We start from the raw sequence: 26,089 nt of genomic DNA, 5'->3' as shown, positions 1-26,089 counted from the left end.
TTACAATATCAATAAGCTATCTTACGGCTTGTGGTTTAAATTGCTATGCAACAGCCGCTGCCAGCTTTGGGTGCCCCGTGCCCGTTTACTGTAAGAAAGCTGCACTCGTAGAACGGTGAGAGGCTCACAGATCGGTGGCAGAGCCCTAGGATGTACAGGAATCCCTGTCATAGCATGCAGGGAAAAAATGTGTATGCATCACTTCCCCCCCCATGCTTAAGACTCTGCATCTCCCAACACCTCAGCTTTGTACTTGCTACGCAGCCCGTCGTGCTCTCTGCCTCCCAGCCCCTTGGAGAGGTGGGGAAGGAATTTTGCAGCTAGGGAACAGATAGATGAAGCCACTTGCCTAAAGTCACACAGACTGTCTGTGCCAAAGCTGGGAATTGAACCTAGATCTCTGGGTCCTGTGCTTCAACGCACTGTCACACTCGCTCTCCCCAGCACTGGCCCTTTTCGCCTGGCGCTTGAACCTGTGACCTTGTCATGAGAGATGGGCCTGGATCCAAACACCCTGGACTCTGGGGAAGCCAGGCTCTGAGATACCAGAACCAGCCATCTGTCTAATGGAGCTAAATCTGCCTCCTTTCAAACCTGGGCCAGAATCCACAGAACTCCTGGCATGCAGATAACGCCCTGACCAGCACTTTCTCCAGGAGTGGTACCTGGGCAAAGGCCCCTTGATCAGCACATGATCCGACAGCACAGAGCCTACAGACTGTTTCCATTCACTGCTGGTTCTTTATTGATGTGTTCTCTCTGACAATGTGTTCGGAGCTGTACAGGACACTAAATGTGGACAGTCCCTGACTCAAGAGCTTCCAGCCTAAGAGATGGAGATGGGACATGCTGGAAGCCCAGAGAGATAATGGTTAGGTTCTAATCTGGGGGACATCATGGAAGGGGCAAGTCTCACTAGGAGCATTTCTAAAGGACAGAGCATGGGAGATGGGCTGGCAAGCTTCATTTCTCTTCTCCAGCGTCCCGTCCTCCCTTAATAAAACACCTTCTCCAGGTACGCGTTCAGGAACACGCCGGTGGGATCCAACTCCTCCCGGATGGTGCAGAACTTCTGGAAGCCGGGATACATCTTCTCAAAGTCCTTCCGGGTACAGGTGTGAGCCTACAAGAAAGCGACCGTGTCACACAACCCCTGCCCACAAACACTGAGCAACAACAACAGCAGACATGAGCTCTCCGCCCGCTCCTCTGGAGAGATCGACAGGCGCGTACACAGCCCAGGGCCAAACACAGCAACAGAGTCCCGACCCCAGAGGCTTTACAGTCAGAGCGGGACTAGCTGGCTCCATCTGGAGAGGAGCAGCACAGGGTGGTATGGTTGTTACAGATGGAAGGTCTGCGAAGTCCAGTGAAACCTGCCCTGAAATCCCCCTGCCTCCGACACCTTTAGGGACATCTCCCTTGCTTTGTAAACCCAGGTCTGTGGCTCATTTCCAAGCCCAGCCTTGAGCGTCCACACTGCATGGTAAACCCGGGCTTACAATTGCTGGGCCCGGGTCTTCCAGTCATGCTAGTGCGTCCACACTGCACAACACAGACCTTCTGACTCAGGTCCACAGCTTGACCTGGGTCCACACTGCACAATGCCAGGGGTTGGACCTGATTCACAGCAGGGCCTGGGCTCTGACCCACCCCCTGGCAGGGTCCTAGGGCCCAGGCTCTGAGTACTTGCTGACCTGACTCAGAGTGATTGGTGTGTGGACGGAAGAGGGACTTGGTCTCAAACCTGAACCAGAGCCTGGGTTCCGTGTGCAGTGTAGACACACCCTCTATGTCTAAAGGGACCACTTTGCTCATCCATGAGATTCTAAAGGCCACGTTTGCCCTCATGAGTCCAGACTGAAAGCTAAGCCAAGCCACTCCTTCCCCCATCTCTCCTTCGCCCCCTGCCCTAGGAAGACCTTCACCTACCGCCTGCCCCTCCTTGAATCTACTGAGGCCTTTCCCTTACCCCAGGGGGACAATGACTGATTCATGCCACCCCCACCCCTGCCTGGCCCCTAGCCCCACTGTCCTGTATATGGCTGGGAACCCGCAGCAGTGGAAATGGGGCACGTCAGAGAGGACAGGCCGGGGGGTTCCCAGATGAGCCAGATCAGGTCTCTGCCTCAGTGAGCATCCAGGCAGGCCCCACTGCACCTTTCCACCCACAGCAGCCACCCTCCTCGTTACCCTCAGAACCTGGAGTGTGGGTCAGGCCTGTCTAGTTCACGGGGTTAAAGAGCAAGGGCTGGGCTCAAAGACCAGGGCTCTGATTCCTCCCTGAGCCCACGGGCCAGGCTGCATCGGTACCTTTGCCCAGTGCGGTCGCCCCCCAGCCTTCTTCATGATGCTCTCGTAGGCCAGCCAATAGTCCAGCCGGGGCACGTCCTTCCCGTAGGGCCTGAGGGCACAGGGCAGAGTCAGTGGCTAGCAGCTGCCTCCGTCCCCCTTCACAGAGGGCTTCTTTGGCATTAAGACGACAAAGGGGGTACATGACGACAAAGGGGGTACATGACGACAAACTCATTCACCTCTTACATGGATGGGCCACTAGAGGGAGACAGAGCTACCCTCTCCTTCACACAGGTTGTGGCTTCCCCCCACCGGGGGATGCTCATGGGACCCACGGGAGTTTGAGCCCCTGGGCTGGGTGCTGCTTCTGTAGCCAGCCCGACTCGGGCCAGCGGTGGGGTGTGACCCCGGCAGCGTCAGCGCTGGAGGTAGCAGCTGCTGGCACAGGAGCTCAAGGACGAACCCCAGCTGGGTAGGGCCTGCGGTAGACTCTGCTCCGGCTCAGACTAGGTGGGCCAGAGACGCGCTCTGTCTCCAGGACCGGATTAAAACTGAGCCAAGGGCACCGGGGGGTGAATGTCAGGAACAGCTCCTCGTGGGGGAGATGGATCTTGGCCGTGCACTGTCCCGCGGGAAAGACCCATCGCTTGGGACATTTAACATCGGTCAGGACAGAGCCCCGGAGAACAGGCTGGGTAACATTTTCGGGTCTGTGTTTGTCCAGCACAATGGGGTCCTGGTCCATAACAGGTGTTGTGGACCAGGACCCCATTGTGCTGGACAAACACAGACCTCCAGCGCCCGTAGACATCCCCACAATACGAACAATTAAGTAACAATAAGAATTCCCAGTGGGACAGGACCCAACAGCTCTTTTAATCTGGTTGTCCATGATCAAACCAACCAGCTGGGAGTAAATAATAAACTCAACAGTTAAAATCTCCATGACCCAGCCCGTATTGTAATCCCCGTGTGACATGTGGGGAAACTAAGGCACAGGGAGGCGACTTGACTGGCCCATGGTCCCATAGCCATGGAGCTGGGAACATAAGTCAGGACTCTCAAGCGAGTGGACAGTTTTTCTGCCCCTGGGCAGCAGAGGAAGGAAACTCTGGGGTCACCGGCCCACCAACTCCTAGCGGAGCACGAGCAGCGAGATCCGGATCGGCCGAGCCGTCGACGTCTGGTAACACCAGCTTCCAATGTCCACGTTAACTCTGCCTTGTGCTGCAGCCCCCGTCCTCTCGGCCCCCGGCCCTGCCAGAGCCAGAGCTGGCCGGAGCCCGTTCTTCCCGGCCCAGCCCCCGCTTTACCTGTACATGATGATATTCATGTAGCAGCTGTCTCTCTGGAAACAGGGACTCAGCAAGACGGCGTCCCCCCGAGCAAAGCGCACCTCCACTGGGTAGTGGGCCACCACTTTGGGGTTGTTCTCCAGCACGGCCTTCAGCTCCAGCAGGGCCTCCTTCGTCTTCTCACTGCCCAGGTGCAAACGGCCCCCAGAGCGCACGTGAGCACCGGAGCCGCCATCGCGCTGCTGCGCCTCAAACCACCCGTCCCACAGCGGGGCGAGTTCAGAGCCGACCACCTCTGCCCCTAGTGCTGCAAGGGCAGGGGTTGCGGGTCGGGACTGAGGGGATCAGCAGAGCTCTTGGGGAGGGTGCCCCTGGTTGGAATAGCAGGGGGGCTGCGGCACGCTGGCAGAGCAGAGCGGGGGAAGCTTTCATAGCTGCCTGCATCGCACTTGGCTCTAGCTGGCATTAAAATCCCTCCCTTTTGTGAGTGATTAATTTACGGAGTTGTTATCAATTTAGCTTACGGAGTCGTTATTAGAGCTAAGCCGGGACCAGAACCACCTTCCAGCCTCTCGCCACCAGCAGAGCTGGTCCCTGCAGGACGGCCCCTCAGGCTAACAGGGAAGCGATGCCGCTCTGAGTTTTCTGTGCATGTGTTTGGAGAGATTCCCCCCACATACACACGTACCCAGGGTTTAACCCCAGCGGCCGGGCCCTGCATTTCAGCGCTTCATGCCCAGTGTGCTCTCAAGAGGCGACGAATTCACCCTTCTGTGTCTGTTTGAGAGGAACATGCAAATGGAGGAACCAGTTTGGGTCCTAGTGCACCGGTGGCTGGGTTACCCACGTGGGGTGGGAATCTGCTGATTGGTCCCAAAAAATGGAACAAAACCAGAGTGTGAAAGCAGTAACCCGCTTCGAGGAGTAACCCTCCAAGGGTATTAGGTACCTGACCTCAGTGGGAGTTAGGCCACAGGGAGTTAGGATCTGGATCTAAATTCTGTGGGTCTCTTCAGGTCTTCAAGTGTCAGGGGGGTCGCCGTGTTAGTCTGGATCTGTAAAAGCGGCAAGGAGTCCTGTGGCACCTTACAGACTAACGGACGTATCGGAGTGGGAGCTTTCGCGAAACCTTATGCTCCAGTACGTCTGTTAGTCTACACGAAGCCACAGGACTCTTTGCCGCTTCATGTCTTCAGTAGTTCAAGGCTCTCTCAGCCCTGCCCCCACATACCCCTAAGCTGTGCTGGGCTAGCAACTTGCTCAGTCATTGGGGGGGCAGGCGGGGGAAGGGGGAGGCTTCCTTTATACAGCCTTGGACATGCCAATTAATCTAACTGGCTAGGGCAGTCATGCGACCTACAGCACTGCTCCAAGCATGCCCTGGTCCCGGGTTGAGGAGACACAAGCTGCGCTGTAATGGCTAGAACAGGGATTCGTTAGTGAGGCAGCTGGATACAGACAGACCCTGTGTTTCTCTCAGGTCTCTGCTGCCAGCATCACAGCACAGTGGGGCCCCGTAAGCCCTGGCCTGGGCCCAGCCATCCTGCAAGGGATTGCTGATTACCCCAGAGCCTGGCCGTCTCGCAAACCCCCAGCCTGGACGTCCGTGTGTTCTGGGGGCATCCAACAGTCACTGAGCAGATGAGTCATTGGAAGGAGCTTTCCTGAGCCTGGCTCCTGCCTGAGCGTGACTGGGAAGTAGGAAGAAAAGAGGCACCGTGCAATCTCTCCCCTCCCGCTAGCGTACGCACGCAGGACTGGGCCATGAAGGGGTGCAGAGTTGCATTGCACAGCCAGCAGTTCCCGTACAGCCCCTTGCACGGTCTGGGTGTGGTGGGGGGGTTCCGCAGAGCCGCTTACATGGGGATAGCCCAGTCCTGGACGTGCTGTCGGAAGCGGCACTCGTAGTTGAAGATCTTGTAGCTGAGGTTGACGTGCTCCACCTTGCCCGTGAAGAGGAGCCAGAAGAAGAAGCGATTGATCCAACGCACCAGGACGGGCAGGAACGTGCTGCAGGGGAGACAGAGAGATCAGGGCCGGGGCAGAACCATGGAGAGCACATCTCAGGTCTGCCTCTGACAAGGGGCCAGGGCTCCCCAAAGGGGTGGGTGGATCTGACGGCCAAGCCAGCCCCTCAGTAGTTCCCAAAGGGTGGCACCACTCGACCAGCTGCCCCCTGAGGTCGTTAGGAGGGGAAGGGGTGCTCACAGGCCACTAGGTCCCCTTTAGGAGACAGAAGGAGGCCAGGGCTGTCTCAGAGTCTGCAAGGCCAAGGGGCCCTGCAGGCCAGTTCGGGTGGCAGGAAGGAGGGTACTTGGGTTGAGCTGCCTCTAGTGCACTGTTCAGTCATTGCCCTCACACCCCAAGCTTGAGATGCTGCGCCCCCTTTTCTGGCCTTGCACCCCAGCAGAGATGTCAGCCTCAGAGCACTGCTGGGAGCCAAAGGGGCCAAAGCTCGCTCGGACATGCCACCCGCCTTAGAATCAGAGCAATGTCGGGCTGGAAGGGCCCTCGGGAGGTCCTGGAGATCAGCTCCCTGCGCCGAGGCCGTACAGTCTGGAGGCTGCAGTGACAGTGCCCTAGAGGGTTCCTAAACCTCCTAGTACCTACAGAGGAGGAGATTTCAGAGAGTAGGCTCTTTAATCTAGCCAAAGGTAGATCAAGGCAGAGCAGCTGGAAGTTGAAGCGAGATAAAGTCAGGCTAGAAATAGGATGCACAGGATTAACTGCGAGGGTAATTCATCACTGGGGCAGCTCACCTAGGGACATGGTGGATTCTCCATCATGCAGAGTCTGTAACTCAGGCCTGGGTGTCTCTTTCTAACAGATCTGCTCTAGCTCATCCAGAAGCTCTGGGCCTGATGCAGGAATCGCTGGATGAGATGTGATGGCCTGTGCTCTAAGGAGATCAGACTACTCAGCGTACTGCTCCCCTCTGGCCTTACACATCTATCAGTCTGGACCTGTGTGAGCAGGAGGAAGTTTCAGCAAAACGCCCTCAGGAAGCCCAGATCCTGGGCCCGATTCGAGGCCAGTGAAACTCCACCAGCTGGACGGGAGCTGGAACATGGATGGCTCTGGCCCAGGGAGTGGAAACGCCTACAGGACCCATGCAGCCAAAGGAAATCCTTCACATCAGGAGCTGTCGCTTGTATGCCAGGGACCCCCAGAGTCCCCAGCTGAGATCAGGGCCTGCTGGGCTGGGCAAACACAGAGCAAGAGACAGGTGGGGAGCAGCCTGGCTCAGGGGCTAAGTGGATGTGAAGTAACAAGCAAAGACAGGTTTCTACAGTCAAACACTCACATGTTGCATTCCCTCTCCTTGCCCTCCCACCACCATTCAGCCCCCAGCCCTTCCCTGGCCATGTGGCTCTAAGCTTGGGGGCTACCTGGGCAGTGTCAATCAGGGCTGGTTTCATCCACTAGAGGGCAGCATAACACAGTATTTCAGGGGTGGGCAAATCTTTTGGCCCAAGGGCCACATCTGGGTATGGAAATTGTATGGCGGGCCATGAATGCTCATGAAATTGGGGTTGGGGTGTGGGAGAGGGTGAGGGCTCTGGCTGGGGGTGCGGGCTCCAGGGTGGGGCAGAAATGAGTTCAGGATGTGAGAGTGGGACTCCCAACTGGGGCAGAAGGGGTGTGGAGGGGTTGGGGGTACGGGCTCCAGCTGGGGGTGCGGGCTCTGGGGATGAGGGGTTTGGGGTGCAGGAGGGTGTTCTGGGCTGGGATTGAGGGGTTCGGCGGGTGGGAGGGGGATCAGGGCTGGGGCAGGGGGTTGGGGCATGGGAGGGGTGGGGTGGTTCAGGGGTGCAGGCTCTGGGCAGCGCTTACCTCAAGCGGCTCCCAGAAGCAGCAGCATGTCCCCCCTCTGGCACCTAGGTGGAGGCACAGCCAGATGGCTCTGCTGAGTGCTGCCCCGTCTGCAGGCGCTGCCCCTGCAGTTCTTATTGGCCATGGTTCCTGACCAATGGGAGCTGTGGAGGTGGTGCTTGGGGTGGGGGCAGCGTGCAGAGAGGGGCCCCCTGGCTGCCCCTCCGCATAGGAGCCAGAGGGATGAAATGTCGCTGCTCCCAGGAACCGTGCGGCGCGGCCCCCAACTCTGCTCCCCATCTGGAGCGCCGGACCGGGGCAAGCTCCAGACCCTGCTCCCCAGCGGAAGCTCGAGGGTCGGATTAAAATGGCCGGTGGGCCGAATCCGGACAGTGGGCCATAGTTTGCCCACTCCTGTACTAGTTGGTTTCCAAGGGCCCTGCACAGCCACAGTACAAGGGCTGAACAAACCCCAGTGGCATGTTTCTCGGCTCAGGGAAGAGGCGGGAGATGTAGTTCAGGGCCTGGACTTAATTAGCTGTTTCCTGGGCACTAACTCCCCCAAAACTCTCAACACACAAAGCTGGCAGGTAGCCAGCAGTGACCCCGTGAAATCACATCGGATGGTGCTTTTGCCGACAGCCTGCTCAAAATCCAGGCGCTCAAGGCACCTGACAATTCTCTGTGGGTGCCCTTCACGCGAGGTGGCTGCTGTCGGCAGACAGTTATCCACACAGGTTCACACAGAAATCAGACTAAAATATTTCATTGGGGGCATCCAACAAGACCAGGAACCACTGGGTTCCTCCTCTTCCCTCACACTGTAAACTTTACCCTCTCTGACTCTGCCTGATGCACCCATGAGGCAGCCCGGCTCTCACAAGAACAGCAGCTCTAGGGAGCAGACTGTGCAGAGATCGCTCAGCTAAGGATGAAGGGTTACTGTCCCCTGGCTGTGTCTGCATCCGCCCCTCATCCTGCCTGATCAGTGGGCTCTTGGTGACAAGGCTCAGACTGGGAGTAGGTGGGGTAGCCCTTTCTGCCTTCAGCACCTCTGGATTCTGAGCATTATTATTAATTATTTGTATTATGGTAGCACTTAGGAGCCCTAGTCACGGATCAGGGCCCCCGCGTGTTAGGTGCTGTATGTACAGAGCAAAAACTCACTTCTTCTGTGAAGCCTTTGAACACTTCTCTGCCATAAGCCAGTTACCTCCACATCCAGTATGGACCACTTACATCTGATCTGTTTAGATCTCAAGCTCCTTGCAACAGGGACTGGCGGAAGCTGCAGCTACCTGGGGAGTTTGTGGCTGTTGCCATGTGATGTACTCTGGCTACTTGGTACTTCATGGTAACAGCAGGGATAGAACTCAGATCCTCCTGCTCCTAAAGCACAACGCCTCTTACACATCTAAGCTGAGGGAGAATCTCCCTCAGCAGTAGAGAGTTGCTGACACACACAGCTGAGTGGTTTTGTTTTTAACAATAGTCCCAGGGCTTTCTGCACCTCTGGAAATGGATGCGTAGAGATGTAGAAAGGAAGTAAGGGAAAGTTCCCCCTTACTCTGACAATGGGTATCTGGAGAGTTTGTTACCGCCTGGTGGTGATTTGATATCATATTACACCTTCCATCCTAGCCCGGCCAGTCCCAACCATCCTCCCTCCCCTGAATTCATAAGAACGTAACATAAGAATGGCCCCAATGGGTCAGACCAACGGTCCGTCTAGGCCAGTATCCTGTCTTTCAACAGTGGCCAATGATAGATGCTTTAGAGGGAATGAACAGAACAGGTGATCATCAAGTGATCCATCCCCTGTCGTTCATTCCCAGCTTCTGGCAAACAGAGGCTAGGGACACCATCCTTGCCCATCCTGGCTAATAGCCATTGATGGACCTATCCTCCATGAATTTATCTAGTTCTTTTTTGAACCCTGTTATGGTCTTGGCCTTCACAACATCCTTTGGCAAGGAGTTCCACAGGTTGACTGTGCGTTGAGTGAAGAAATACTTCCTTTTATTTGTTTTAAACTTGCTGCCTATTCATTTCATTTGGTGACCCCTAGTTCTTGTGTAATGAGAAGTAGTAAACAACACTTCCTTATCTACTTTGTCTACACCAGTCATGATTTTATAGACTTCAATCATATCTCCCCTTAGTTGTCTTTTTTCCAAACTGAAAAGTCCCAGTCTTATTAATCTCTCCTCATACGGAAGCTGTTCCAGACCCCTAATCATTTTTGTGGCCCTTTTCTGAACCATTTCCAATTCCAGTATATCTTTTTTGAGATGGGGCGACCATCATCATGCTGGCTCCTCGCGGGGCGGGGACTGGCTCCAGCCAGTGGGGCTCCAACCTCCTCGTAGCAGAGGACACACCGTCGTAAGACATGTCCTGATCCCATTCGCCCTCCCCGTGGCCCCACCCCAATCCTGGAACAGCCCGACAGCAAAAGAGTCACATGAAGAAGTGACTGAGCAGCTGGAAAGGAGGAGGAGGAGCCAGCACCATGCAGCCAGCCAGTAAGCGTCCTACGGGTGACCGTCTGGAATCCCCTAGCTTACACAGAACATTGTGGATTCCTGGCTATTTAAAGGAGCAGTGCCACCAGTTTCTAACAATACCGAGCATGTATAGGACACTTTAGACCTTCAAAAACTAATCCTCACAACCCTCTGTGTCCCAAACCCAGCCATTACCCTCATTGCACACCTGGGGAAACTGAGGCACAAAAAGTGTATGTGTGTGCTGACTTCTGAGGTCAGCAGCAGAGCCAGGACTAAAACTCAGGCAGTTCCAGACTCCAAGTCAAGTTTCTTCCACCCCAGATCAGGTGCCCTGACCTAATTCAGGTGGAACAGCTGGTTGCCTCTTCTCTTAGTACTGGATTTATTCTGTAGACGCAGGGAACAAACAATGAAACGTAAATCCTCAGGGGCCTGGCGTGCTGTGTCAGCATATCCCCAAGTGGATTCCTTAACAGCCATACCTGCAACAGGGCGCCATACCAAAACGCGACAAGAATCCATCCCTACCTGATCCAGAGCAGAAACTCCAGCAGATAGTATCCGGCGGCGTAGTCCCAAAACCAGTTGGCGGAGGACGAAGGAGGCTGAAAGGTATCACATGAAGGCTCTGATCAGAGATTTCCCCAGGCAGGAGGAAACTGGCAGCCCATGCCACCTTTGCCTCTCTTTCCAGGACATTCACACTGACGGCAGGGAGCATAAAATGGATGCTAGGGAATGAGGGTGGCAAAACGGACCTGCCCCCACTCAAATCTGGCCTGGAGACTGAGGTCATACTCTTGTGTAAGGCATCATGGGGTCTTGGGTACAAGAAGTGACATGAGGTTCAGTCACCCCTCTCAGCCATAGGAGGGCACCCCCGGTAGCACAGCGCCCCCGATGGGAGCGGCTTGGAATGCCACTGACTCATCACCACCATTTCTTCAAGCATGCTGGGAGACTCCAACCCAAGCGTTGGCCAGGCAGGGCCCTCTTCAGTCTGTCAAAGGGGAGGAGATCCCAGGCCCGGGAGAGGAGACCAGCAGAAGGCCCTGAGCCTGGCTCTCCCTGAGGCATAACTGGTGCCCTCTGGCATGGTGGTTTCCTCAACGCGGGGTCTGGCATTGTATCTCAAACGGTGCCTGATCTGGTTTCTCATTGCTGCCAGTGTGTGTGTCCTTCCTCGCCCCACCCCGGGGCAGGGTGGAAGGCAGGCTCAGGGCTGCAGTGGGCTGGGCTGTACCTTGTTGGTATGATCCTGATAGATGATGCTGACGTTCTCGCTGTGGGGGAACCACAGGAAGCGGAAATATTCCGATCGCCGCAGGTGGCTGTCGAGGTTGTCGAGCACCTGCGTGGGGCAGAGAAAGAATGCAGTGAATGGGCAGGAGGTGGTGATGGGATCCCCCCCGCCCCGAAGGACGTGGGTTTCATCCCCATTGCACAGATCTGGAAGCGGTGGGATTAGGGTCACACAGGGAGTTTGGCAGAGCGGGAGGTTGAGGCCAGATCTTGGGCTCGGATGCTGAACTCCTTTCTCCGCCCAGGCCAGGTAACAATCGGAGCCCCCCAGTCCCTGAGGCCATTTGAAACGTTGCCCTGTCACGTCCAGCCCCTTCTCCACTGAAAACCCACAGCAATACCAGTCCTGCTGTCCCCAAAGGAACAGTGCGCCCCAGCTTGCCTGATTCAACTCAGGATCAGCTCCCCGAGAGCATCACAGCATTGAGATAGACTGATAGACTGAGATAGACTGACAGAGGGCTCAGTGCTCAGAGCCAAATTGTTACAGGAGGAGACACTTGCAAGCTCCAAAGGCAGCAAATCAAGCAAGAGCGTCAGTTGTCACTGTCCTACCCAGCGTCGCCACTAGGGAATTCGCGATAACAGCATCCATTGAATTCAGATGCTCAGCTCCAAAAATCCCAGGTCTCTTCAACGTATGCTAAAGGAGAATCTCTGGTTGTTGGTTACAGTCTGGGATCTATGGCACACAGTTGAGCAGTTCAGATTGCATCCCGTAGAGGGCAGTGGCATATTAGCCCATATGTTACAGGCAGCAGACAGCCAAGAGCTGCTTCACTGGCCCTGGGGAACTGTTCACTGATGGTGGGTATCTTGTCCTGGCGCTCAGAGCTCAGCACTTGGGACAGATCAAGGGCCTGGCAGTGCGGGGAAGTCAGATGCGAGGGCGCTTTGTGATGGAGATAATAACTATATTAAATAGCAGCCCTGCCCTGCCCACCAGACACACGCCCTGGGGAGCTCAGAACCTCCAAGACGGTGCCTGTGAACAGAGTGAAGGCTAGTGTGGTCTGCAGCCGCCTGGCCACGGGGCTATAGGACCAGCCTATCCCTGTGCAGCCAGGATGAACCAGACCATTGTTACAAGGTTCTCTGTGCAAAGCAACTTCTAGTCCCCCTTCTGTGGGAGTTGTGTGTGGGTGCTGTCCAGGGTCCTCGTGCTGTGTACACCGAGGGTCGGGTTAGTTTAGCTGCACTGCTCAGGGGGGTGGTTTTTTCACCCTCCTGACGGACATGGTTACAGTGACCTAATTTCCTCGTGTCGACCAGGCCTGAGTTCTCTGTGTCCACTCAATAAGAGAATTGAGCCCATTGGTATCTACAGGTTATTCAGGTCACACACAAAGGGTGTGTCTACACTGCATAGCAAACTGGGCTTGGAGACTGTGTGTTTCCAATCCTGCACTTGAGCATCCAAACTACATAGTAAACTCGGGTTAACAGCTGCTGGACCCAGTCTTAGCCCTGTTAATGGGTCCCACCCTGCGCTACATGGACCTTCCAGCTCGGGTCTGCACTTGGGCTGCATCCACACTGCAAAGTGACGGGCTTGGAGCAGAAACTCAGCCAGACGGGCTCTGACCCAACCCCCAGCAGGCTGCTAGGGTCTGGGTCGTATTTGCTGACCAAAGTCAGCCTGATTTGTGTGTGGACGGAAGGGGGCTTGGACTCAAACCTAAGCCAGAGCCTGGGTTTAGTGTGCAGTGTAGACACACCAGGTTAAAGCCAGATCCTCAAGGGCATTTAGACACTTCGCTCCCATGGAAATCAACTGGAGTTAAATTCATTTGAGGGTCCAGGCTCAAGTGACTCACCCAAGGTGACACAAAGAGTCTGTGGCAGAGCTGAGAACTGAAGCCAGGTATCCCAAGTCCCACTCCAGCGACTCACAAGGCCGTCCTGCCCCTCTCCAGCAGCCCTAGATGCCTGCGTGAGGAGGGCGCTCCATACATAAGAGGCAGCATGCAGGGAAGCATGGCGGGGCTGGAGGGAAGCGGATGGATGGGTGATAGGCTAGGGTCACTGGCCGAGAGGGGGAAGAGGAGTGTACTGAGATTGTGAGCTCTCTGGGCCAGTCTGTTTGTACAGCGCCTAGCACTGCAGGGGCCTGCTCCACGATGGGGCCGCTCAGCGCTATTGAACGGCCAACCGGAGAGGCAGGAGGCTGGACCGGGGAACGAGCCGGGGACGCCAAGGCAGGGCAGGATTCTGAGGACAGTGCGACTGGCCATGACCACAGCAGCCCAGAGGCTGGGGGGAGCAGAGTGGCCTGAGGGGTGTGGGGGCAGGAAGCCATGGGAGGCGTGGTGGTGAGAGGGCCGAAGCCGATGGGAGAGGGCTGCGGGTGCAGCCAAGGGGGAGGAACGTGAGGGGACGGTTATTGATGGCTGGTTCAAAGAGAGTGGAGCTGGGAGGGGGACGGGGCTGTGGTGACAGCTGAAGAGGGGAGCAGGCTCAGCCGCCATGTTGCAGCGGGGGGAGACAGCTGGCTGCTATCAGGGGGCTGCTGGGCTAGAGAATCCCCTTCCCGCTCCAAATGTCGGCACCTCCAGCCCTGCCAATAACAGGAGACGCATTTCCTCCACTTCCCTGCAAATCCAACCCCCACCCACCCACAAAATGCTCAGCAATCCGTGATCCCCAGTGGCCAGCACCCTCAGATCCCATCTGACAGACAGCACGCCTCACCAGCGCCTCCCCGCTCACTGCTACCACTTCGGACAGGTCTCCCATCCAAGGACTGGCCAGGCCGAAAGCTACCTAGTGTCACACGGGTGGACAAGATAACTCGCTAGGTGCTGTGGGGGCCTTCACGCCTAGGGGCACATCCGCAGTGCAAATGGCCGTGGTCCCCTCGATACCAGAAGGGCTCTGCTGATTGACACCAGCTGGAGCTCCAGCCCCCTGTGTGTGTCGCTGTTTGGCTCTGTGCTCTATCTCCGGGAGGGGTGGAGAGGCACCTGCCTGGCTGCTGAGCGGCCCCCTCCCCCTGGGAGCAGCTTGTCTTCGCAGAGTAGCGGAGCTGTGATGGAAGCCCCCTTTCGTTGCGCATTGCCAATGTACCCCACCCCGGGGGTGTAACCAATGGCCCAGAGTGTTATCAGGGTAGCCTGGGCTAAAGAGAAACCCGAGGCCAGAGTGGGAAGCAAGAAACCAGGCGGGTCCGACCGAACCACGAATCATCTCTGGGCAGCCCCTGCGCTCCTCTCAAAACAGGCGTTATTGGTAATGGCCTCGATCATTTTGCTTAAATATTTAAAGCACCTGCTCTCTTGCTCTTCTCTTCCACCTCACTGGGTCAACCAATGGGAAAGTCGGGGCGCTGGAAATGCAGGAACTACAGGGCATGGGCAAAAATCCCACAGGGTCGATATGGGTATTAATATTAATATGGTGATTTCCATCTTTACACACTCACTGATTAATCCTGAGAGACTGGTGTTATCCCCAATCTCACAGACAGAGAAACTGAGGCAATGGGAAGTTATGTGACCTCAGCAAGATGAGGGAGGGCATTTCTATCAAGACAGGGAGTTAGCCTGGGACTTGGGAGACCTGGATCCAATTCCTTGCTTTGCCACAGACTTTCGGAGACTGCAGGCATGTCACTTTGGCCCAGATCTTCCAAGGCAGTTAAATACCGCTGGATAGCCCTGCCCTACCTCACAGGGAGGCCGTGAGCTGTTCAGATAAGAAAATCTCCTTCTTGCATAGATATTGATGCGGGCCATATCCCAGCTGTTTGGGAATGGAGTGGGGGAGTGAGGGGGTGGGGAAAGCAAATGCAGTTTTAGGTGGCATTAGCAAGCACAGCATGCAAGTCACGGGAGGTGACAGTCCCGTTCTACTCGGCGCTGGGTAGGCCTCAGCTGGAGGAGAACTGCATCCAGTTTGGGTCACCACTGTGTGGAAAGGGTGTAGAGACACTGGAAAGGATCGGGAGGCGAGCGACAAAGCTGAGCAGAGGGGTGGAATGCAGCCGGGGGGGAAAGGCTGAAGGAACTAGGTACATTCAGTTTGGAAAAGGGGGAGATTAAGAGGCAACCTCAGCATTTTACAGAAACATTTTTCCCCTTTATCAACCAAACTTGAAATCTCAAAAAAAAATTAAAATAAAATAAAATAAAATAAAAAAATAAAAATAAAAAATATCAACTTAGTTCGCTAGGATCCATTTTCCATAAAGCAATGTTGAATGGCATTAATTACATTACCCTCCTTTAATTCTTTATTAATTGAGTCCCATAACAGCTACTCCATTATCTTGCCCAGGATCGATGTTATAATGACAGCCTATAGTTACCCAGATCATCCTGTTCACCCTTCTTAAATATTGGCAGATCTTTAGCTTTCTTCCAGTCTTCTGGAACTGTCTCAGGGTTCCTGGACTTATTGAAATCAACGTTCACTGTCCAGAGAGCTCCTCGGCCAGCTCTTTTACAACTCTTGAAAGTTATCTAGACCTGCTGATTTAACAATCTCTAACTTCAGTAGCTGCTATATAACATCCTCCAAAGATATTAGCGGAATGGAAAGAGAATCACCATAAGCTATGACAAAGGCTGTGTGTTTGTCATAGAGGTCACAGATTCCGCCAGCACCTGCAGCTCTCCCAATATTTAGTCAGGGGTATAGTACAAGTCATGGACAGGTCACAGGCTGTGAATTTCTGTTTACTGCCCGTGACCTGTCCATGACTTTTACTAAAAATACCCATGACTAAAACGTAGCCTTAGCTATGACTACATCATCATTTTTCCCCAGATACAGAACAGAAATATTTACTGAACACTTCTACCTTTTCTGTATTACTATTGATAATTATCCCATTTCCTTGCATAATGTCAGGTTTCAGAGTAACAGCCGTGTTAGTCTGTATTCGCAAAAAGAAAAGGAGTACTTGTGGCACCTTAGAGACTAACCAATTTATTTGAGCATGAGCTTTCGTGAGCTACAGCATATACATCGTATGCATCCGATGAAGTGAGCTGTAGCTCACGAAAGCTTATGCTCAAATAAATTGGTTAGTCTCTAAGGTGCCATAAGTACTCTTTTTCTTTTATCCCATTTCCATCTATTAATAGTCTGATACCACTGTCAGGATTCCTTTTGTTCCTAATATATTCAAAACCTCCTTTGTATTGTCCTTAACCATCAATTTCTCATGGTGTCCCTTTGCTTCCCTGATCAATTTTCAACAATTCTTAGCTTCTGATTTCCATTCATTACCATCAGCTTCACCTTTCTTCCATTTGTTTCATATATCATTTTTTATCACTGCTTTCACCTCTCCCCCAAACCAGGTTGATTTTTAACCAATATGGCCTCCTTCCTCAACTGTGGCTTTTGGGGGATCTCGCAAAGTTTTCTTAAACAATTCCCAATGATCATTGCCATTTTTCTGATTAAATTCATGCCTGAGATTGGCGCTGCACCTCCTTTGCCTGAGGTCCGGCACGTGAGCGCTCCAGTCAGCCCCGTGGGCCCTCCGGGAGAAGCGGCGTATGTGGTACCCTGGATTCGGAGAGTGAGATTGTGCTGCAGGGTCTGCACGGCAAAGGCACTGTCTTGGTGCCGCCCACCCGAGTGCGCAGAGATATAAGCACTGGACTAACTACGCACATCTGCCTGGCAACTCTCATGAGCAGCTTCCACTGACCCTGAGCCACCCGCGTGGCAGCTGGAAGCAGACTCTGCAGAGCAGGGTCACCCGTGACAGGCCATGAGATCCACTACCTCTCTCCCATGTTGTGACAGTGGAACTCACCCGCTAACATGGCCCGTCTTCGGGAGAGACCCTGATGGTTTAAGCCCTATGGACCGGTTCCTTGGGCTGAGTGGAGAGAACCCTATAGCATTGCATGGACCAAAAGCAGCAGGAAAACTATCCCATAACCGCCCCGCCCTGCCCCATATAATGATCATTGTCTCTCCCAAACACGCCTTCCTTGCAATTCTGCCCCCGTTGGGCCCTGCAGATTTCAGAACAAACTGGGGGCTGGACCCTGTGCAGGGCAGGTGCCAAGTGCCAGGTGCACATGCCCCAGGCAGAAAGCAGGAGAACCGGATCCTGACTTGACTAGAAAGCTGCTGCACAACCCCAGGTCACTCCTGCCTGGGACTGCTCATTAGCACCACGAGGAACATGCTTAAACCCCCGTCACGTCAGACACTCCCATTCGCCCGCTGTGCCTGCTCATTTATTACCCCGCCCCCCTGTGAGTAAGGCGGAGGGCTGCACCTAGTGCTTAACCGTGTTTGCACGCACCGCCTGAACTTGTGATGGAAAAAGATCAGCTTCAGAAGGGACACAGCCAGGCCCCTTTTAATAATACTTGGCTCTTACCTAGCGCTGTTCATTGGCAGATCTCCTTGCAAAGGAGCCTTGCAAAGGAGGGCAGCGTCATTCTACCCATTTTACAGATGGGAAAACTGAGGCACAGGGAGGGGAAATGGCTCGCCTGAAGCCACCCAGCAAGCCAGTGGCAGAGAGTTGGGAATAGAGCCCAGGTCTCCTGAGGGCCTGTTTTGTGCCCCACCCACTAAGCCATTTCCAGCACCTAGGATGTTTCCATGACATCTTTAAAAGAATGAATTCCATGAGAATGCTTCAAACATCTGAGCCTTGCCCTGCAGCCTTGAAGGCTGCTGCATTTGGCTAGTCCATGGACACCAAAACATGAAACTGACCAGAAACAAAGAATGAAACTGACTCAATTCACTCTCACTCTCCAGGTTGGGATAAATGCAAAAAGCAAACAAACACCATCAGCGGGAAACAGATTTTTTAAATATTTTCAGTTGTGAAAACTAGCTGGCATTGTTGGTAAGGCAGTGAACCCATTATAAATGTTTGGGGACAGATTTATCACCCGGCTCTGACAGCACAAAGCAGCTGCAGACCCAGTGTGGCTGGCTGGTTGAGCTGGATTTACGGTGCATCCTTCAGCTAAAAAGGAACCAAACAAATCAAGAAAGCAAACGTTGCTTGTCCTGCCACAGCCTGTGACTCAACTGAAAATAACCAGCATCCTCCCAGGCTACATTGCAGGTCCCCTCTCCTCAGAGTCCCTAATAGAGAGCCCAGCTGCCCTTGTCTCCAGGGTTAAAGCAAATTAAGGCCCTTGGTTCCCCTTTCTCCACGGGACACAAACAGTCTGAACGCCCCTTTCCTGAGTGTTAAAGTAAAATTAACTCACAGGCTCCCCTCTCCATGCAGCCTGTACTCCCACCGTGACTACCCTCTGCCCCCATTACTCTCAGCAAACAGTTGCCCCTGCCTTTGCTTCCTCCTCTGATAGGCCCCACCTGCGTTTCTGGGAGGCTGACAGACTCACTCCAGCTGACTGCACCCCGCCCATGAGCCTTTGCCTACCAATCCAGAGTCCTAGAGCCCTGGACTTCCTGCCCCAGCCTCCTCCTGGGCTACCTCAGTACCCGAGAGGGGTAGCAGGGCCGGTCACAGGCTACTGTGCAAAGCAGCCAGAGCAAACGGGTGGGTCCAGCCCATCACTTTAATGTTGTCAGTGTCCCTCTTAAGAAATAAACCCATTCATCCCTGTGATACTAAGGCAGCCAACTTGCCTCAGTCCCCCCTCTCCTGCAAACACTGGCTGCTGCAGACCCGGCTGACTTTGCCTTACCCCCAGGCACCTGCCTGAGAAATTAAAACTCCATTTCCAAAGAAACGAGACTCCCCATCAGTCACTGAATCGTCGGCGTGAAAGTCTCCATTTTTAAAGATCACTCTGTCCCCACGCTGGGCTGCACCATAAATGCATGTGGGGAGTGCAGTGCAAGTGTGGGATATTCCTTAACCGACTGCAGTCGCTCCCCGCCAGCCTGAGCCAGAACAGCTTGTCTTGCCATGCATGGCATTTCACCTGCCGCGGAGGCCACTTACGAGAGGGGCCTATCGTTTTGTCCTCCCGCTTCTACTGTGGACATTACGGTACCTCCTGGAGGGTGGAGGGGAAGGTGGTCTCCTGCAGATAGAACTCCGGGACGCACTGGAAGGTGATGGTCAGGACCACGCCCAGGCAGCCGAGATGCAGCCGAGCGGCCTGGAAGATTTCAGCGTTGACGGACTCAGAGCACTCCAGGATGTCCCCCGAAGCCGTCAGCAGGGTCAGAGCCACCACCTGTCGGGGGGAGACAATGACGTGTCATTCCCAGCCACAGAGGCTGAGCAAGGCTCGCCCCGTGGGGAATAGCTGGCAGGGCTATGGAGCCACCCCCGGTCTTCGCTATAGCCGTCACGCTTACCCTCCCCTCGGCAGCCGTCAGGCAGCTGGCGTGCTGCTCAAGCATCTCCTTGAGTTCCCTTATACTCCCCCCTCTGTCTACACCCATCGGCTGTCTCTTGTCTCATACTGCGATTGGAAGCTCTCTGGGGCAGGGATATTCCCTTTGATCGGTGCTTGCAAAGTGCCTGGCGCCGATGGGGAGGGGAGGAGGTTCATGACTGAGGCTTCTGGGTCCAAATCCTCAAATCCCATCACTGCAGTCAATGGGAGTTGGAAGCCGTTTGAGGACCTGTGTCCGAGGCACGGCTGCAGTATGACTAGTTAGAGTACTCGCTGCCTCTCTGGCGGTAATTACACACATAGGGATCACTCCAGCCAGGGGGAGGATGGATAGCCCAGAGTGCTAATGTAGGACTTGGGATACCGGGGTTTGATTCCCCTGCTCCGCCACAGACTCCCTGCATGACCTTCGGCAAATCACTTAAACCTGGATCCTTAAAGGTGCTTAGGTGCCTGACTCGCATCAAGATCAATGGGAGTCAGGGGCGTAGCCTATAAAATGCCTTAGGCTCAGAAAAAAGTAGTAATGAGGCTTTGGCCTAATATAACAAGGTCCCAGGTGTCTAATGACCTTTCAAAAGCTGGGCCTTGGCCTTTCCGTGCCTCTGTTTCCCCATCTGTTCCATGGGGACCGTAGCACTGCCCTGCCTTGCGGGGGCCTTGTGAGATTGGACAGCTGCTGGGTCTGGCAATGCAGCCAGGGAACTCCCTAGCACACGTGGCCTATTGACGGGCAGGCCCTGGTGGCATGGAAGGCTTTATAATAACTCCTGTTAACACTGCCCGACGCTTTAGGACAGGAAGTGAAGCGGGTTGTTGTATCCAGCTGAGCCTGCAGGGGGATTTTAACTGCATCATTTGGAATCTGACTAGGGCAGAGGTGGGCAAACTATAGCCCGCGGGCCACATTCGGCCTGCGGGACCATCCTGCCCAGCCCCTGAGCTCCCAGCCGGGGAGGCTCGCCCCCGGCCCTGCTTTCCCCCCTCCCCCGCAGCCTCAGCTCGCCGTGCTGCCAGCGTGGGAGGGGGCTGCACTGCGGGGGCAGGGGAGAGCAAGGAGGGAGGCTCCCCGGTGGAGGCAGCCACAGGGGAGCAGGCGGGCAGTGCGGGTGGCGGGAGCACAGCGAACGCGGGCGGAGGATTCAGGAGGACCAGGCAGCCGCGCAGCCGGCCGGAGAGAAGCAGTGCTTTGAAGGGGAAACCGCTGCTTCTCTCCGGCTGCGCGGCTGCCTGGTCCTCCCGAGTCCTCCGCCCGTGTTCACAGGGCCGCATTCTGAAAGGGGCTTTAGAGGGGGGGTTGGATAGGGGGTGGGGTCCTGAGGGGCCGGTCAGGGGGCGGGGGTGTGGATTGGGGTCGGGGCAGTCCGGGAGCAGGGGGGGTTGGATGGGAGTGGGGTCCTGGGGGGAGGCCGGTTAGTAGCGGGGGGTTCCAGGATGGGGCGGTCAGGGGACAAGGAGTAGGTGGGGTTGGATGGGTCGAGGATTCTGAGGGGGGCAGTCAGGGTGGCAGGAAGTGGGAGGGGGCGGATCCGGTTAGGGTTTGGGGTGGCACAGCCTTCCCTACCCAGCCCTCCAGACAGTTTTGGAACCCCGATCAGGCCAAAAAGTTTGCCCACCCCTGGACTAGGGCCTCACCATCCTGTGAGGAAAAGCCCTGGGATCCTCCATGACCACAGACAGTCAGGACCTTGGGTTTTATAACCCCTCCGTGAGACGGCACCTCCAACAGCCCCCTGCCCCCTGCCACTGCATTGCTGGAGTGTACTAGCTCAGAGACAGCAATGCCATTTGGAATATCAGCACCTCGGTTTTCCCTCCTCCAGGCACCAGCCCTGTTTAGCTTGTGGGAAATGATACGATCCCTGGCCCGATGACATAAAACTAATAATCCTTAGCTCTTCCAGCAGGAGATCTCAAAGCACTTGACAAAGGGAGAGTCAGCATCGTTATCCCCAGTTTTTTACTGGTTGGGAAACTGAGGCACGGGTAGGGGACATGCCTTGTCCAAGGCCACCCAGCAGGCCAGAGGCAAAACTGGGATTTGAACCCTGGTCTCTCAGTCCAGTGCTTTACCCACTAGGCAATACTGCCTCCACTCCTGGTGTCGTGAGCAGAAAGGACATGCCATGCTCTTTGCATGCTTCATTCTACAGGGGGCCCTAGACCCAGCAGTGCCAGCTGCTGCTGAGGACAGGGGCGCTGGGAGGGGAATTCACCTTCCAGCAAAGGGCCAGCAGGAGGCTGTGGCCCAGTGAAGTGCTGTCTAGGCCTTGTGGGTGAATTTCCCCCTGACAGAATATGAAAGGGACCTTTCTCCGGCAGATGGCGCTGCCAAGTTGATTTTGGACCTGCATTTCCAAATTAAAAACATAAGCACCATGTCTGTCCTCTTTCCTTCTGCTGTTTATGTCCACGCTCTGTCACCTGCCTGCTTGCAGGAAAACGACGTCTGATTTCCGAGCCTGCTGGTGCAAAGTATCACCGTGTGGCAATATGAGCGAAACCCTTGTGACTGGCTCTGGATGGGGGATTTTTGGTGGGGTATTTGTGGTGTTCAAAAGAAGAGTGGAGGGTACAAAACAGGTGCACAAGGGGGAGATTTACTAGCCACAACAGGGTATTGCTGTGGGCTCAAAGAGGTTTGTACTGTAATACTGAGCTAAAGCAAAATCCCTGAAAGGGATCGGCTGATCATCTAGAAAGCTACTGAACCCAAGTTCTGTTGCTCCAGGATCTCTGTCCACGTGCCCAGAATATAATTGCTGCTCAAGTTGCAGCTCTTACACAGACAGACTGCAGGTGGATTAGAGCTCACTGGAGCTCACAATGGAGGGAGGTGACCAGTGAGGTCACCCAAGGATCTGTACTGGGACTTGTGCTGTTCAATGTATTCACTAATGATCTGGAAAAGGGGGTGAACAGTTACGTGGCACAGTTTGCAGGTGATACAACAGCTATTCAAGAGAATTCAGTCCAAAGCAGACTGTGAAGAGTTACAAAGGGATCTCACAAAACTTGGTGACTGGGCAACAAAATGGCAGATGAAATTCAACATTGATAAGTGCAAAGTAATGCACATTGGAAAAGATAATCCCAATTATACATATAAAATGATGGAGTCCAATTAGCTGTTACCACTCAAGAAAGAGATCTTGGAGTCACCATGGATAATTCTATGAAAACTTCCACTCATTGGGCCACAGCAGTCACAAAGGCTATCAGTATGTTAGTAATCATCAGAAACGGGATAGAAAATACCATAGTGCCACTATATAAATCCATAGTGTGCCCACACCCTGAATACTGTGTCCAGTTCTGGTCGCCACGTTTCAAAAAGGATACCATGGAATGGAAAAAGGTTCAGAGAAGGGCAACAAAGATGATCAAGGGTATGAAACGGCTTCCAGATGAGGAGAGACTAAAAAGATTAGGATTGTTGATCCTAGAAAAGAGACGACTAAGGGAGGATATGATCGAGGCCTATAAAATCACGAACAGTGTGGAAAACATGAATAAATATTATTTACCTTTCCCACAATAAAAATATCAGGGTTTCACTGATGAAATTAACCGGCAGCAGGTTTAATACAAGCCAGGGGAAGCACTTTTGCACACAACGCACAAATAGCCTGTGGAGCTCATTGCCATGGGATGTTGTGATGACCCAAAGTATAACGGGGTTCAAAAAAGATCTGGATAAGTTCCTGGAGGATAGGTCCATCAATGGCTATTAGCCAAGATAGTCAGGGATGCAACACTAGGCTCAAGATGTCCCTCAACCTCTGATTACCAGGAGCTGGGAGCAGAAGACAGGGTGGATAACTCCATAATTGTGTTAAGAACATAAGAACGGCCATATTGAGTCAGACCAATGGTCCATCTAGCCCAGTGTCCTGTCTTCCGACAGTGGCCAGTGCCAGGTGCTTCAGAGGGAATGAACAGAATAGGGCAATTTACCAAGTCCATCCCCTGTCGTCCACACCCAGCTTCTGGCAGTCAGAGGTTTAGGGTCACCATGTTCTGTACACTCCCCAAGGAGCTCTGGTACAGGCCACTGTCGGAGACAGGACACTGGGCAAGATGAACCATGCTCTGACCCAGTCTGGCAACTCTTATGTTCTTAGTGGCTTGGCCTTGGGACACAGAGCCTTTCCTTATGCATAATGAATCATTTTGAGCCACTCTGTATCTAACTCTGCAGCTGTGATGGAGCCCTGGAAGCACTGTTTTGTAAGGAGCTCAGAGATATTATAATATAGGTGGTCGAGTAGCATGCCCAGTAATTCAGGTTGCTCAACACTTCCCATTATAAGACCCTGTTTTCAGTAGCTGTGCCAAACTTCATCCCATTGACATGCTGCTGCAGGGTGAACTTTTTTGGAAAATTTCAGTCAAAACAATTCAGCCATTTCCAAGAATGAGACGAGGGAAAAATAACTTGTTTTGCCCGTGTTAAAACATTCTAGTGATCTTTTCTTTGAAAAGCTCCAGTACCCCCATGCTTAGGAGCGGGAACTTGAAATTTGGCAGTCGGATACCTATGGCAGTGAGGGCCATATAAGCACTGAAATAAATATCTCCCAGGGGTTCAAATTCCTGGTACCTTGGGCACGGGTGAACCTCAGCCATCCCTACTCCCGACAGGAGGGAGGCTGGTCCTGTGGTTGCAGAAATTCACCGGGAAGACTTGCCTTGCCACTTACTGCACCGTAACAGGCTGATTTATTGTTGCTTATTATAATTTGCTTTTCAGGTACTTTATGGAATTTTTGACAGCTGCTTGTGAATTTTTGGTGATGTCTGTTCTCGAGAGGCAGAAGCTGCTTGGCTGTATATCGATCCCCAGCCACCCTGCGCCCCATTCAGTCTGCTCCTCTATCACTTCACTTATTTGTCATTTCTTAATGCCCTGATTTTGTATGCATTTGTCAGACATGATGAAAGTGGGTAAGTCTGCTCTGGATCTAACTCTGCAGCTAGGATCTAACGATGGAAGCATTGCTAATTCTGTACCGAGCTCTGAGATATTAATGATGTAGCAGTCAGGGGACCTGAGCCTGTGTGCCTCCCAAGCAGAGGGGCTCTTGCTGCTTTCAGTGGAAGTCCCATAGAGGGTTTGCAGGATTGGGTCCTGGATCTTTGACCCTGCCCAGCAGTGCCTGACCCTTAGCATAGCATTTCCTGGGGATCTCATGTGGGTCGCTCAGCACAAAGCAGCAGGGATAGTGTAATATAGTCAGCAGTCCCTTCCATGGCTGCTGAGTCCAAGCCAGGACTGAAAGACCCTGTTTAGTGACGCCAGGCAACACAAGGTGCGGAAGCTAAAGGGCCAGAGAGAACCACAGGGTCCGTCTGTGTCCAGCAGCAGCATGTCCCAATAGACCATTCCCTTTATATTCAGTAAAACCGAGTCCTGTTTCTCCTCTACCAAGACAGGGGGCACTCTGGGGAGCCGGGGGAAGGAAGAGAGAGAGAGGAACAGTAAAAGAGGTGAAAAGAAACAGCCGTTTTCACTCCTTTGACTCCTCCTGGCTCCAGCAGCATAAGTTCATTCCTCCAGCTGCTCTAGACGTCAGTGATGGAAAAGATCTGCTAGGGCCTGGAGTTCATTCCCTGCTAAAGGAGGATTGTTCCCTATGGCTGACTGGCCTGGGCTTTGTCCAGTTCAGCTAGGATAAGCTGCAGGCAGCTGGCAAGCCCTGTTGCGCTAAATGGCACCGTAAGGGGTATGGTCTGTTCTGTGCCTTCTGCGCGTAAGAGAGAGAAGATCGGAGACGGCGCCTTTGCCTGGCGCATTACATGAATTGGATCCTCACGGCTGATGTCAGGCCATAGAGGCTCTGTGAATGTGCTGTGTGTGACGGGTGATGCAGGATGGGACGGGTCAAGCTAGTGGTCTAGGAGCAGCAGGCTGTGCTGGCCGGAAGCAGATCAGAATTAAAGCCCTAGGTCCCTTGTGATAGGCCAGGACATGGTATCCAGGGGACCATGTGCTCAGTCCCGGGTCTGCATGTCAAGCTGTTCTCAGCATTCCAGGGAGAGCCATGCTCAGAGAGCCGGTCACCACAACACAGGGCCCAAGACAGGTGGGCAGAGCATGAGGGGAATCCTGTCTAGACTAGCCTGGCATTGAGACCCAGATCCTGCCAGATGGTCATGCTGGCGAGAGGCATGCAATGTGCCCATCATACGCTCTGGTGGCACTTCCAGCAGAAAGCAATTCCTGCTCTCAAAATGCTCAGCGCGGCCCCATGGGGGCCAAGGACTAACTGGGGTGAGGAGCGGCAGCGTGGTCTAGTGGTCGGAGCGCAGGAGCGGGAGCCAGCCTTCCAGCACTTGTTGTGCGGCCTGGGGCACCTCACTTCGCCTGCCTGGGTCTGATTTCCCCGCCTGTAGATTAGGGTTAATGATGTCGACTCTCCTCTCTCCGGGGGTGTGAGGAGGAGCCAGGAACTGGGAGGTGAAGGGCATGAAAGGACCAAGCGTTTGTTACTAACCCCTCCCACTTCTCCCTGTTCAGGGACTGAAAGCAGCAGCAGGGCTGGGGGGCAGGACGGGGTTGGGG

General features: G+C 54.1%; 1 protein-coding gene across 1 annotated transcript in view; it reads right to left on the bottom strand.

Moving 5' to 3' along the window:
* Positions 1-721: 721 nt before the first annotated feature.
* LOC140908446 (L-gulonolactone oxidase) overlaps positions 722-26,089 on the bottom strand; it is a 37,852-nt gene continuing 12,484 nt past the window's right edge. The window contains exons 6-12 of the mRNA XM_073335535.2: positions 19,174-19,359; positions 11,157-11,264; positions 10,442-10,518; positions 5,451-5,600; positions 3,609-3,773; positions 2,314-2,404; positions 722-1,123 (exon numbers count right to left, since the gene is read on the bottom strand). Of these exons, the coding sequence (XP_073191636.1) occupies positions 995-1,123; positions 2,314-2,404; positions 3,609-3,773; positions 5,451-5,600; positions 10,442-10,518; positions 11,157-11,264; positions 19,174-19,359 (906 nt within the window). The 3' untranslated portion in view covers positions 722-994. The remainder of the gene's footprint in view (positions 1,124-2,313; positions 2,405-3,608; positions 3,774-5,450; positions 5,601-10,441; positions 10,519-11,156; positions 11,265-19,173; positions 19,360-26,089) is intronic.

Source organism: Lepidochelys kempii, chromosome 3 (assembly GCF_965140285.1).
Source record: "Lepidochelys kempii isolate rLepKem1 chromosome 3, rLepKem1.hap1, whole genome shotgun sequence".
NCBI classification, from domain to species: domain Eukaryota; kingdom Metazoa; phylum Chordata; order Testudines; family Cheloniidae; genus Lepidochelys; species Lepidochelys kempii.
The sequence above is the reverse complement of the archived record's forward strand: the minus strand, read 5'-3'. Positions and strand labels throughout refer to the sequence as shown.